This window comes from Hemitrygon akajei, unplaced genomic scaffold (assembly GCF_048418815.1).
Source record: "Hemitrygon akajei unplaced genomic scaffold, sHemAka1.3 Scf000060, whole genome shotgun sequence".
In the NCBI taxonomy this organism is placed as follows: domain Eukaryota; kingdom Metazoa; phylum Chordata; class Chondrichthyes; order Myliobatiformes; family Dasyatidae; genus Hemitrygon; species Hemitrygon akajei.
Window position 1 is genome coordinate 2,351,891 of NW_027331946.1, and position 14,198 is coordinate 2,366,088.

A 14,198-nucleotide genomic window follows, 5' to 3' on the forward strand; every position below is an offset into this window, starting at 1 on the left:
CACGAATGATAAGCTTTATTCATAAGGAACATTTGATGGCCATGGCGGTGTTCAGTGGAGTTCAGAGGGAAGGTGATTGGGGGTTGGTGGGGGTGAGGGGAGTTAGGGCGGGAGTGATTATTTACAAGAACTGAATAACGACAAGTCTCGGTGCAGTGGAAATGGAGAGGGTGACTTGATTAGACGGAGAGTCTGGGATCTGAGAGTGCTGGGATCTGAGAGTGGGATCTGAGAGTCTGGGATCTGAGAGATCTGAGATCTCAGAATAAGGAAGCTTCACTTTAAAACTGAGATGAGAGCAATTACTTTAGCCAGAGGGTGGTCGAGACTATCGTTGGGTATATTTATTTTCTGGATTGCTAAATAAGTTGAGTGTTACAGCAAGGAAGCAAGAATACGTTGTTGGAAAAAAAAACATCCTCCATGATTGATTATGGAACAAACTAGAAAGACCGAATCACCTAATTCTACTCCTATGTATCTTATACCATGACTGTGTGATGACTTCTTGGTATCCCATCACGAACGACAAAATATTCAGACGCTGGAAATCCAAGCAACATACACGAAATGCTGGAGGAACTCAACGGTCCAGCCTGCGTCTATGGAAGAGAGTAGAGTCGACATACAGATCTTCCCTGGTCTGATGAGTTCTTCCAGCATTTTGTGCCTGTTCTTTTGTATCCCATGTCAGGCTTGTAAAGTGTGAGGGACAGTTCCTGATTTCTTCACTCGGATCATTCTATATGCGTTCAAGATTTAAATTTCAGGTTAATGCTTTGTTCCCGTTTGTATTAGTAACATACTTCATTGTCTCTCTGGTTAAAGTTAGACCTGTGATGAGAGATTTATTGGCAGAAAAGCCCACATCTGGAAGCAAACCACAACTGAAGACGAGGGAACAGCAACAAGTGAACGAGCCCGAGGACTGAGAGCACCGAACGGAGTGAACCCGTCTCACTCGGAGATTCCATTGATTCAGTCAGGAGAAAGTTTGGTTTACTCTAAAGTAAAGTAAAGGAAAGTTGGTCCTTCAGACATTACATTTCTGTACCAAGATAAATAAGAAATAGCTGGAGTGAGACTGAATAAACCCAGAAGTGTCAGTTGCAATCATTCCAGATCTGCTGTCAGCATCCTATCTTTCTGAAGCCACGCACATTCCTCATATTGTCTGCTCACTTCAGACTTGTCACTTCTCATGTTTCCTTGCTTGCCTGTGTTAGGTCATAATAATCTCTAAACGCATTGAGAATTTCCTCCCTTTACAAGATGCCACGACCGCTTTCTGCTATAGTGATTGCAGAAATGTGGAATTACCATAAACAACAGCAACATAATGATTCCTCCAGCTATTGCAAGCTGCAATGATATATTTGCCCTCGATATAAGTATATCGTCGTGCCAGGGTCTGTTAAGAGCAAACCCTCCTGATGCTAAATGTCCCAGCACCACATTTCATTCAGTCCTAACTAGCAAATGCCAACTAATAATTTACATTGACATAGACTGGCGTCATCAAGTATTTTCTACCAATAAATTGTCTGTGATTAAGCAGAAATAGATTTTGCAATGTTCCTATTTGACCCAGTACCAAAGGCATGGGTTATACCTGTACTTGAGATGAAGGAATGTTCTTGCAGCCAGGATTGCTATAGCTGCTGGAATCGGTTTAAACTCAGTCGCTTCGGGATGGGAGCCAGTTTGTTCGTTCAGATGACAAAGGAGTTGATGTTAAGGTAGATGCAATGTTCACAGAGACTGTGGGATGTTTGGCTGTGGACAGGGCATCACGTCTTGAAAAGCAGCAACAACTTCTCCTCCCCGCCGACTCCCCCTCACACCCTCCTATTTTTTTTTTTTTGCCGGTGTTAATCGCGGGAGTTGCGAACTCTTTATACTCACTGATTAGTGAAAGTAGAGCTTTTGATTCCATTCAAAGCCCAGTTTGTTTATAAAGAGCGGGGTTGAAGTGTTATCGAGATGAACATGGGGGAATGCATAACGCAAGTTTAAGTCAGATCAGCAGCAGTTTCGGAGGGCCGAGTGGTCCACTTACGCTTTTGGTGTCTTGATTAGAAAAGTTCTCACAGTTTAATTAGTGTAAGCCAATATAACATTAGCAAATTAATTATATTGTGGAACTGACAGGAAACATTACATTGATTAAGTATATACATCGAGATTTGTGCGTTAATGTTGTACCCCTGCTGGTTGCGGATCGACCATGACTCACTCGGTGAGCTGGCCAGCGCGGTACGGGACCGAGGGACGCGCTCCCCGTTCCCTGTTACTGACTCTACAGTCTCCCCATCTACCGCGCGCACCAGGTCACCGCCCACGCGCGCCCTCTCGCGGAGCTTCATCGCCCTCGCGCTCCTGGGTTGACATTGAGACGATTTAAGCAACTGCACGTGCCCGGTATCTCTCATGAAGAGACGTGAGATTTACTTGTCTCTAATTGGTGACAGCAAATGCCAATTTAGCATACCAACCAACGGGGATATGGGTTTCGTCAATAAGGCGTTAGCTCCATAGACCCCACCAGGTGGGGCCCATGGGAGTGCCCATAGTAACACCCTTGGTCTGCAGAAAGTAGGAAGATTCAAAAAAGAAGTTATTAAGTGTGAGTTCCAGTTCCACCAACCGGAGGAGTGTGCTGGTGTTGCAGAACTGGTGAGGTCGATTCTCCAGAAAGTAGCGGAGGGCATGGTGAGGTGGAAGGCATGGGAGGTATCCCGGATGTAGTTGGGGAAGGACTGAACTATGGGTGACAAAATGGAGTCCAGGTAGGTAGACACAAGTTCGGTGGGGCAGGAGCAGTCCGAAACAATGGGTCTACTGGGACAGTCAGGCTTGTGGATCTTGGGGAGGAGGTGAAACCGAGCAGTGCGGGGTGTGGGAATTATGAGCTTTTTTGGCTGAGGATAGAAGGTCTCCGGAGTTGGTAAGGGCAGTGATGGTACGGAAGACAATGGTAATTCCTTCCCTCTCCCTTCACCCATCCCATTTTCATTCTGCCTCCACCACCAGCTGCTTATCACCGCTCTCATGATTCTGCCTTCTTCCACTACATGGTGCTTTCACCTTACATTCCTTCTTCACCTTTCCTGCCTATCCCCTCCCTGCTTCCCCTCCCAAACCTCTTGATCTTTCCTCTTCCTGGCTTTTCACCTGGCACCTTCCAGCCTTCTCCTTCCCACCCTCCCCCCAATTTCTTTATAGGGTTTCGTCCCCTTCCCTCTTCAGTGCTGATGAGCGGTCTCGGCCCGAAACCTTGACTGCTCGTTTCCACGGATGCTGCCCAACCTGCTGAGTTCCTCCAGCGTGTTGTACGTCCTCTTTGTTGGAAACTGCCTCTCTAAGATACCACAGGGGCATCGGCATTTCCCGAGTGTTATTATCTATCCATTGTAGCCTCTGTCATCTTCTGCTTCTTTTACCTTCTGTTTTACTGAACATGAGAGTCTTCTCCAAGGAATCCTGTCATCTCACGGGTGTCCAAAATTTTTCAGCTTTTCAAGTATTTCTTCAAGTATTAACTTGTTGGATCTGCTTGCTGTCCAACGAATTCTTAACACATTCCTCCAGCATCCAAGTTCAAAGGCGTCGATTATTTTGTCTTCAGCCTCACTCATAGTCCAGCTCTCACAGCCATACATCACATCTGGAAATACCATAGACTTGACTCTACGGTCCTTTGTAGACAATTCATGTCTCTGCGCTTCAGTATTTTATCTAAATTTCCCATTGCTGCCCTCCCCAGAAGTAAGCGCCGTTTAATTCTGTGGCTGCAGTTACTATGTATAGAAATCTTTGAACCGGGGAAGAGAAATTCCGTCACTGCTTCCACTTCCTTTCCATGTATTACCACGGAGTTAATAGGACTGGATGGTTTTCTTAATATTGAGCAAGAAGCCGGCTTTCCACTTTCTTCTTTCACTTTCATTAGAAGCTTCTTCAGATCCTCCTCACTCTCGGCCATTAGAATAGTATCACCTGCATATCTGAGCTTGTTCATATTTTCTGGTATTTTTGATTCCAACATGTTGAGTCCTCTAGACCAGCATTCCTCATGATGTGTTCAGCACATAGATTAAATAAGCTGGGTGACTGTATGCAGCCTTGTCGTAATCCTTTCCCAATCTTGAACTAGTTTGTTTTTCCATGGTCAGTTCTAACTGTTGCTTCTTGATCTTGTATTTGCCATAGTTTATTATGGTCCACACTGTTATATAAAAAAAACAAAAAAAAAATTAGAGTAGTCAATAAAACATAGATAAATACTTTTCTGGAATTTTCGCGATTTCTCCATTATCCAGCGTAGTTTTGCAATTTGGTTTCTGGTGCCTCTGCCTCTTCTAAAACCAGCTTGTACATCTGGCTGTTCGTGTTCCATATATTGCTGGAGACTTGCTTGCACGATCTTTATCATTACTTTTCTAGCATGTGAAAATTTCCGGTCATTTGAACAATCCTTTACATTTCCCTTCTTGGGTATTGGAATAAAAACAGATCTTAATCCAGCCTAAAGTTCATTGTTGTTTATTTTCCCCCCAGATCTGCTGGAAAATTGCATGCATCACTTTTACAGCATCACCTTCTAGAGTTTTAAACAATTCAACTGGAATCCTGTCTCATCCTGCAGCCTTATTATTGGCAATGTTTTCTATCGCCCATTCGACTTCACTTTCCAGAATGTCTGGCTCCAGATCGATGAGAGAGTGATTGCAGATGTCTTCGCTGTTGGATCTTTCTACAATTCTTATGTGTGTTCCTGCCAACTCTTTTTGATGTTGTCTGCTTCTGTAAGGTCCTTCCCTTCTTTGTCTTTTCCTATGCTCATTTTACATGAAATATTCCTTTGATTTCTCTCATCTTCTGCAACAGATTTCGTTTTTTTCCCCCCAATTCTGTTAGCTGTTTCAGCTTCAATGCATCTCTCCTTCTTGAACTTTGTATTCAGTTGGAGGTCTTTGTTCAAATCTCCGTTTGCTCTCTGGAATGTAGGAGAGTGAGCAGTGACCTTACAAAAGTGGTTGAAATTATGAAGGGCAGAGTAACTGTCTCACTCCTTTATTTGTGTAATTCAGGTCATTGCCAGCAGGTGGTGCTTTCTTCCACCCGGCCGGCAGACAAGAAGACGGCAATCAACCAACGTCAGTCAGAGTCAAAATGGACACAGGTATGCTCACTGGGCTGTTTCCCATTAAAAATCTGTTCTTATGCTACACGTGTAGTCAAATCATCAATAGTTCAGAACGATAAACTTGGGAGATAAAGGGGCAGAGAGAAAGTACCATCAAACGGGGTCATTGTTCCATTATCTATTCCAAGGGGAATAGTCGAATCACTCCGGTCACCATGTAAATCTTCACCTCAGTGAAAGGAGATGGAGCTCCTGAATAAGGTGGGTAGTCATTAGCAGTGTCCACAAGGATCACTGATACGTCATGCGTCGTGTGTGATGTAAATAAATTAATAATAAACTATGTCTTACTCAAATGATATACTGGGTGAACTGATTCGTTGATTACAGAGTTGACGGAGTTGAGCAAATTTGGGACTTCGTCAACGTGTTCAGCATCCAATTAGAAATATGAAGAGAGTCACCAAGTACAGTTAATTCAGGCAAATGTTAGAAGTTACACTTTGGACGTTCGCGAGCGATGTTCAGAGTGAATGCTGGGACCGTTAATAAGATTGATGTATGGATGTGTCTTGTGATGGATATGCATAGCTTCCTGAAAGTAGCAACACATTTGGTAGATTGCTAACGATGAGTTGAGGTATTTTTTGAAGTTGACCTGTAACTGGGTACGCGTTGGTTAAGAGATAATTTCAGAATTGTCCACACATCTGGTAACCAAATCACAAGAATGATGTGGTGATTCTGGTGAGAGTGCAGACAAGTTTCACCACAAATACCAGAGGGAATAGGTTTAAGGTTAGACGGTACAGTTTAAAGGGGATTTAGAGTGCATGTTTTCCACAGAGAGTAATAGGTGTCTGGAATGTCCTGCCAAAGGAGGGGATGGAAACAGACACTCAGTAGCATCTGAGAGGCGTTTGAACCCATGAATATGTCGGGAATGAAGGGATATTGACCATGTTGCTGAAGTTGGGATTGGTTTAAATTGGCATCGTGTCCGCATACGCATGGTACACTCTACTATTTTATGTTCTTTTTGACTACAGATCTGAACTCCACAATCTCCGCCTTCCTGTCAAATTGTGAAGATCACCACCTGTTCCGGTTGACGAGATTCTACATGGAGCGACTGGAGCAGGCGATTGAGGAGGGTGTGGAGGGAGTCAGTTTCATGTTAATGGGCGAGGATCACTTCACCGGGCCAGAGTATCACGTAAGTGGGCGAGACACAGGCTGAGTGTAGAACCAACGCAACGGAACCTCTGGGCAGTGAAAATCCAGCAATGCTTGTGCAGAACATCTGGAAAAGAGTTTTCATGAGCGGAAACTATATTTTCCGATTTTTAGATGACACTCATTTTTAGACAGGTTAGGATACAGACAATGATTGACAGGTGAATTTAGTAATATGACATTTGACGAACATTGCAAGTGGACAGAGACTTACTCTACATCACTCTGCCTGACATCACATCATCCTCCCAATATTCGACTTTAATGGACATTCACCAAACCGTGTTCTGATGACCCACGGGATTCCCACAAATCAAATATATAGTGACTTATTTCTCTGCTCATTCTCAGTCTACCTTCAAACCCATTTTCAACTGACTAGGCAACACTGACTATCGTCTCTCATTTGATCTACGGGCCTTTTTTTGAACAATATCACAACATGCCTCATGGTTCAGTTAACTTCTGTTCCTATGTGAATGTTCCAATTTGTGTTTGTACTTACTACAGCTTATACTGTTTACACTGGGGAGTGCAACATTATTATCATTAAAAATATTCCGAGCATCTACGGCTAACGCAGTATTACAGAGAAACAGTTTCCTATGGTCCTTGCGCTACTGGAGTGCATTCATCTTTTGCCACCCAGACTGAATTTCAGTGAAGAGCCACACACCATACTGAACACTACATTCTACGTGACGCAGCTGACAATTTCAGTCCAAACTTCGTTTTCAACATTACCACCAGTTGGCTTTGGTCTGTCACACATGCACAATAGTCCAGAATTTGCTGTCTGTTCCTCACCGCCTGTTCCCAGCTGTAGGCTGACACTGGAGCGCTCATGGAGTCCGGCAGTGAAGTGTGAACCTGCTGGGTTTCACCGACAATTACCCCAGGGAAAATCAACAGTGACCCTGCCATAGTTTGACCTACCCATAGTCATCAAACTCTACAGTACAGTAGCATGATCTTCGGACCATCCAGTCCACAGCGACATATTATCTGCTTAGTCCCATTGATCGGCACACTGGCTGGAGAAGTCCATAACTCTCCCATTGAATGAAATTATCCAACTTGATCTTAAATGTACAAGTCGAATGTATATCGACTAATTTCGATGGCAACGCGTGTTACGCTCTCAGCAACCTCTGAGTGAACAGGTTCCCCTCATATTGCCTTTCACCTGTCATCGTTACCCCATGACCTCTAATTCCAGTCCCACGCAACCTCAGCAGTAAATGCCTTTTCGCACTAACTTTCTCTATACCTTTTATAAACGGATACCTCTATCACATCTCCACTGGTCCTCCTACACTCTATGGAATAATGTCCTAGCCTATTTCCCTTTCTCTCAGTTCCTGAAGCCTTGTCAACAATCTGTATTTTTTTTCTGCACTCAGTCAATCATTTATATCCTTCCAAGAGACAGGTGCACACATTGCTTTAAATCAGTTTCTGCCACATCAATTTCGACATAATATTCCAACTTCAGTATTCAATATTTTGATTTATGAAGACCCATGTCCTCAAAGCTTTCCAACGCCATCTAAATTCGACAACATTTTAAATAAATTTCGGATGTCCATTCTCTGATACCTTAGTTTAACCGCACTGCTCAATGCCCTACCACTCAATGTCTTACTGTTATCATGGTTTGTTCTCATAAAGTACATCACCTCGCAAGGTTCTTCATTAAATTCTATCTTTGAAACTCCATTCCACCTTTTCTAAGCTGTTCCATGTCCCACTGTAAGCTCTGACACCCTTTCTCACTGTCACTACGCTGGTGTCATCCACAGATTTGCTGACCCAGTTTACCACATTGTCATACAGAGCATTGATATATATGACCGACAACACCAGACCCAGTACAGATCCCTGCCGCACACCACTAGTCATAGACCTCCAGTCAGAGAAGCAAACCTCTACTATCTCTTTTAGCTTCTCTCGCGAATCCAATATCTAAACTAACTTGCGGCCATGTCATGAATTCCAAGCAACTTGCTGAAGCCCGAGTAGACAACATCCACTGACTTGTTTTCATTATTTGCCCGGTAACTTCTTCAAGAAACTATAAGATTGGTTAGATGGGATTTAGCAGGCACAAATCAGTGTTGAATACCCGTAATTAATCGTTCTCCATCCAAATACTCATATCCCGTCCCTTAGAGTACCTGCCAATAACTTTACCATCATTGGTGTTGACTCACCAACCTGTAATTCCGTGCCTTAATTTTACAGACTTTCAAGCAGCAGAACAGCATTGCCTACCCTCCAATGCTTCCACTTCTGACATTTTAAATTCCTCTGCTGGAGCACTTGCAATCTCTGAAATAGCCTCAAACGAGGTACGGAGGAAAGCACTAGGGATTTATCAACCTTCATCTGCTTCAAGACAGTAAATATCTCCTCCTCTATAATCCGTGCATTGTCCATTATCTCACTAGTGTTTTCTCTCACTCTGAAGACTCTGTATGCCTCCTGACTAAATATAAATCCAAAAATAAATTTAAAATCTCCCCCGCCTTTTTCAGTTTCATGGATAAAGGCCCACTCTGAACTTCAAGAAATACAATTTTGTCCGCTGGTATTCTTTTGTTCTGAGTATATTTGATGAAGAGTTTGGGGTTCTCCTTTTCCTTGACCGTTAGAGCAAACTCATGCCATACTTTAGCCCTCCCGATTTCCTCCTTTAGTAACTTTTGCATTTCTTGTACTCCTCAAGTACCTCATTTGATCCTTCGAGCCTGTATTTGCGATGCGCTCAGGGCCTCAATATCTCTCAGAAACCAGGACTTGTCTTGCCTTTTATTCTGTCATGAATATTCGATCTGTATTTGTGGACATTCATGGTTTCAAACTTCAAAATTTCAGCCTTGGACGCCTCACACCTACCAATCACCTCGGTACCAGAAAACAACCTGACCCAATCCTCTTTCGTCAGATCCTTTCTGATACCATTAAAATTAGCCTTTCTCCAATTTATATTGTTAACCTGAGGACCAGATATTGTCCATAATGTTCTTTAAACTAATGTCATTTCCATCACCACACCCCTGCACACACCTCTACCACCTGACGTGTCTTGTACTCTGATACAATTCCAGTATTTGCTGTCTGTAGTCATGACTTCAATATATTGATTACGGAAACGTCCCTGGACATACTTGAGCTACACTATCCCATCCGGCCCTTTCAAGTATGGATACTCCAGTCGATACATCGACAATTAAAATTACCTACCATCAGAACATAGTGTTTCTTGTAACGGTCTGTGATCTCCCTACAAATTTGATACTCTAAGTCCCATTGACTACTGGGTGGTCCACAATGTCATCCAATTAACGTGTTCGTCCCTTTCGTATTGCTCAGTTTCACCCTCGTAGACTCAGTAGATGAGCTCTCCAGTCTGTCCTGTCTGAGCAATGCAGTGATATTTTTTCCTAATACCACCCCTTCTTCACCTCTATCGAATCGTGTCTAACGCTACAGAATCCTGGAATGCTGAACAACCAGTCCGGCGCATATTCCAAACAAATCATATGAATGGTTACAACGCTGTAGTTCAATGTGCTGATCCATGAGTGAAGCTCGTGTGCCTTTCCGACAATACTGCTTGCATTGGTATAATACGGATTTCGGAAAAAAATAGCTTCACGATGCTCATCTTTTAGCTACTCGACTTTCCCACACAACCGCTCCATTATCCACTCTGGTTCTTCATTCCCCTGCATCTTAAGTTTAACACATCTCCCCTCCCTATGCAGCGCTAACAATTCTTCACTTAAGGGTATCAGCGCCCTCCAATATGAGTGTAAAACCATCACGTCTGTCCAAGTCCCAACTTTCTTGGAAGAGATCCCAATTATCCCAAAAATCTGAAGCCCTTGGTCATGTGTCATATCATCAGCCACACGTTAAAATGCACTATCGTCCTATTTCCGACCTCACTAGCACGTGATACGGGTCGCAATCCTGAGAACACAATTATGGGGATCCTGCCTTTGCTTAGCATCTAACCCCATGAGCTCACTTTGCAGGACATCATCATACTTCCTGCACTTGCCATTGGTACCAATGTGAACCACGTCATCTGGCTACTCATCCTGTCCTTTTTAACTTTGCAGAGTCGATGCGAGATATCCCTGACCTTGGCAACACACCATCCAGCAATCTTGCTGTTGTCAGCAGAATTTCCAGCCTGTTTTCCTAACCACTGAAGTCCCTCTGTTAGTGAAGCTCACTCTTCCCACCCCTTCTGAGTCACAAAACCAAACTCAGTGCCAGAGGCATAATCGACATGGCTTTTCTCTTCTAGGTCATACCCCGAAACAGAGAGCTATACATCTGTTATAGAGGGGCTCCCTGCAGGGAGATATTCTGATTTTCCCCTGCTGACAGTTACCCAGTTACCTGTGTCCTACGCCTTGGGTATACAGCACTCCCTGTATAGCCCGTCAGTTAACCTCTCAGCCTGATGAGTGATCCCTGGTTCATCCAGTTCCTTAACACAGTCTATAATAAGCTGCAGTTGTATGCCCTTCTTGCAGTTGTCAAGGACACTGGAGGTCTCCTTGCCTTGCCACGCCCTGTAGGAAGAGCATTCCCCTAGCCTTCCTGGCATTCGCACTGCTCTAACCGTGAAAACGACTGGTAAAATCGTACCAAAAATCTGCCTGAAGCCTCACTGGACCTTCTCTGACAATAAGTCTCAACTCCCCATTCTATCTATGTCCTCTCCGCTTAAACGTTGCCAAGTGGATAATTACCCCGCAATCTGTGGCACAGAATGACCGGACTGACCACACTCGCTTCTTTTAAATTATTTCAACACGCACAGCACGCGGGAGGAACTCAGCAGGTCGGGCAGGATCCTTGCAAACGAACTGTCAATGTTTCAGGCCGACAACATTCGTCCGAAGAAATTTTATTTTTATTTTTTTCTCCTGCTATGAACACTTCAATGGTTCTTAGCGATCTGTGACGTTCAAAATGTGCTGGGTTAGTCCATGTTCAGGGTAGATTTGTACCCATCCCTCCGCTCCTCAATATATTCTCCATTGTGCATTACAGAGCGTGACTGAGCTCGCGGAGAAGGGAAACCGAGCGGGCGCTTCCAAACTCCTCCTGGATCTGGTGATGGAGAAGGGCTCCGGGGCCCGGAGGGTGATGTGGGAATCCTTTGTAAAACTACATCACCATTTACCCAAGCTGAGCAGAATATTGGATGAAATACGGAAACGTGGTACGGTGAACAATACATTGTGTGTTACAGATGTAAATGCTGATGAATTTACAGTATTACACAGAACAGACTTAATGCAGGTTAATCTGTTTGAACAGGTGACGGCCAGTTCGCCTACATGGACACCGAGCGGAGTTTATATGAATTGCCCGCGCATCTGAAAGGTAAGCGATGGAACAGAAATCTCAAAATATTCATTTCGTTACGACAGTCTGAATACCTGTGTTTAGAGGCAAGTTTCTACACTGGCAGAAACTGGGAGGCAGGTTTTTGTTGCTGTGGCTGACGACAGGAAACCAAAATGCATTTGTCACCACACCCGGTACATTTTGGGTCCCGGGCGGTGCATCCAGACGCCTCTATAGGTTTTATAAACTGTCACTGAATATCAGGAGATTTGACAAAACTAGAGCCAGACCTCTCCAACTGGAAAATCCAACTCCAGCAAAGGAAATCTCACACGTCTGGTCCAAAGTGGAGCCGATATTTGTTGTGATTCCTCCATAAGAACAGAAGACATTCGGGAACATTAGGTCATTCAGCCCACTGAGTCTGTTCCGCCATTCCATCATGGCTCATCCTGCATCCCACTCAACCTCATGCACTTGCCTTCTAACATATCCTTTGATGCCCTGACTGATCAGAAAACGACGACCTTCCGCCTTAGCCTCCACTACAGTTTGTAACATAGCATTTTAAGGAATCACTACTCGTTAAAAAAATCCCTCCTTACCTCTGTTCTAAAGTGTCTCTCCCTCACTTTTCATGCTGTGCCCCTTAGTTCTGTGTACTCTCACCATTGAAAATATCCTCTACTCATCCACCCGTTCTTGTCCTTTCATCTTGCGTTAGGGTTCAAGGACATCCCCGTGTGTTCTATTAAATTCCACTTTTGCCCAAAGTTGCCAAAATGTTCCTAATAATGTAACCCTTTCATTCCTGCAATCATCTTCGTGAACATGCTCTGGACCCTCTCCAGTGATAACACTTCCTTTCTGAAATATGGGACCCAAAACTGTTGACAACTCTTCAAGTGCGGTCTGACGAGTGTCTGAAAAGACTCAGCATTACTTGTTTTTGATTTTACATTCGATTCCCCTTGAAATAAATGCCAACATTGCATTTGCCTTCTTTACCACAGATTCGACCAGTAAATTAACCTTCTGGTAGTCTTGCACGAGGACTCCTAAGTACCTCTGTACCTCTGATGTTTAGACCTTCTTCCGATTTAGGTAATGTTCCGCTCTATTGTTCCTTTTACCACAAGGTCTTTCCATACATTTTCCAGTACTGTATTCCACCTTTGACATTTCTCCCTACTTTTCCAATTTGTCTGTGTCGTGCTGCAATCTTCCTCAACAACACCGAAACCTACACCTATCTTCATATCATCCGCAAAGCCATTTTTTAAATTACTGACAATCAATGTGAAAAGCATTGGTCCCAATACTGACCCTGAGGAAAACCACTAGTCACCGACAGCCAAGCAGAAATGGTCTATTTTATTCCCATTCGCTGCCTCCTGTCTGTCAGCAATTCCGTTCGTCTTGCCAGTATCTTTCCGGTAGCATCATAGGATTCTAACTTGTAAATAAGTATAATATGTGGCACCATATCAAATACCTTCTGAAAATCCACTTGACTGGCATCCACTGCCTATCCTTTGTCCACGCTGCTTGCTACTACCTCGAGGATCTTTAACAGGTTTGTCATGCAAGATTTCGCGTAACAGAGAGCATGGTGACTTTGACTTATTTTGTCATTTGTCTCCAAGAACCTGGACTCCTCAAACTGAATAATACACTTCAACAATTCCCAACCAATGTGATGTTGCTATCTGGCCTATAATTCCCTTTCTTTGTCCTTCCTCCCTTTTTAAAGAGTGGAGTCACATTTGCAATCCTCCACTCCTCTGAGACAATGGCAGAATCAAGCGATTCTTGAAAGATTCTTTACCAATGCATCCGTTAACTCTTCAGTAACCTCTTTCAGGACTCTGGGATGTAGTCCATCTGGCCCAGGTGACTTATCCACCTTAAGACTGTTCAGTATGCCGAGCACTTTTTCTTTTGTAATAGCAATGACACTCACACCTCCTGCCTGTCACTCACGAACCACTGCACACTGCAAGCGTGTTCCACAGTGAAGACATATGCAGAGTACCTATTAGGTTCATCTGCCATTTCCTTGTCTCACGTTACTACTTCAACATCATTTTTCAATGATCCCTTGTCAATTTTACTTCCTTTTACTCTATATAACTGAAAAACACGTTAGTTAACGTGCTGTTTATCATTAGCTTGTCTGGCCTCGTAATTAATCTTTTCTATTCTTATCGCTTTATCCGTTGCCTTTTGTTGTTTATTGAAAGGTTTCCTTTCATCCAACTTCCCGCTCATTTTTGCTACCTGATATGCCCTTTAGTTTTATGTTATGCGGTCCGAAACTTCCTTTGTCAGTCACGGTTGTCTACCCCTGCCATTTGAGAACTTCTTCCCATGTGGACCATATCTATCCTGCGCCTTGCGAACCATTCTCAAAATTTCCAGCCCTCTCAACTGTGCT

At 43.7% G+C, this 14,198-nt stretch overlaps 1 protein-coding gene across 1 annotated transcript in view; it reads left to right on the forward strand.

Moving 5' to 3' along the window:
* LOC140721708 (NACHT, LRR and PYD domains-containing protein 3-like) overlaps positions 1-14,198 on the forward strand; it is a 73,820-nt gene that overhangs the window by 51,333 nt on the left and 8,289 nt on the right. The window contains exons 8-9 of the mRNA XM_073036494.1: positions 5,094-5,185; positions 11,732-11,797. Coding sequence (XP_072892595.1) covers positions 5,094-5,185; positions 11,732-11,797 — 158 coding nt within the window. The remainder of the gene's footprint in view (positions 1-5,093; positions 5,186-11,731; positions 11,798-14,198) is intronic.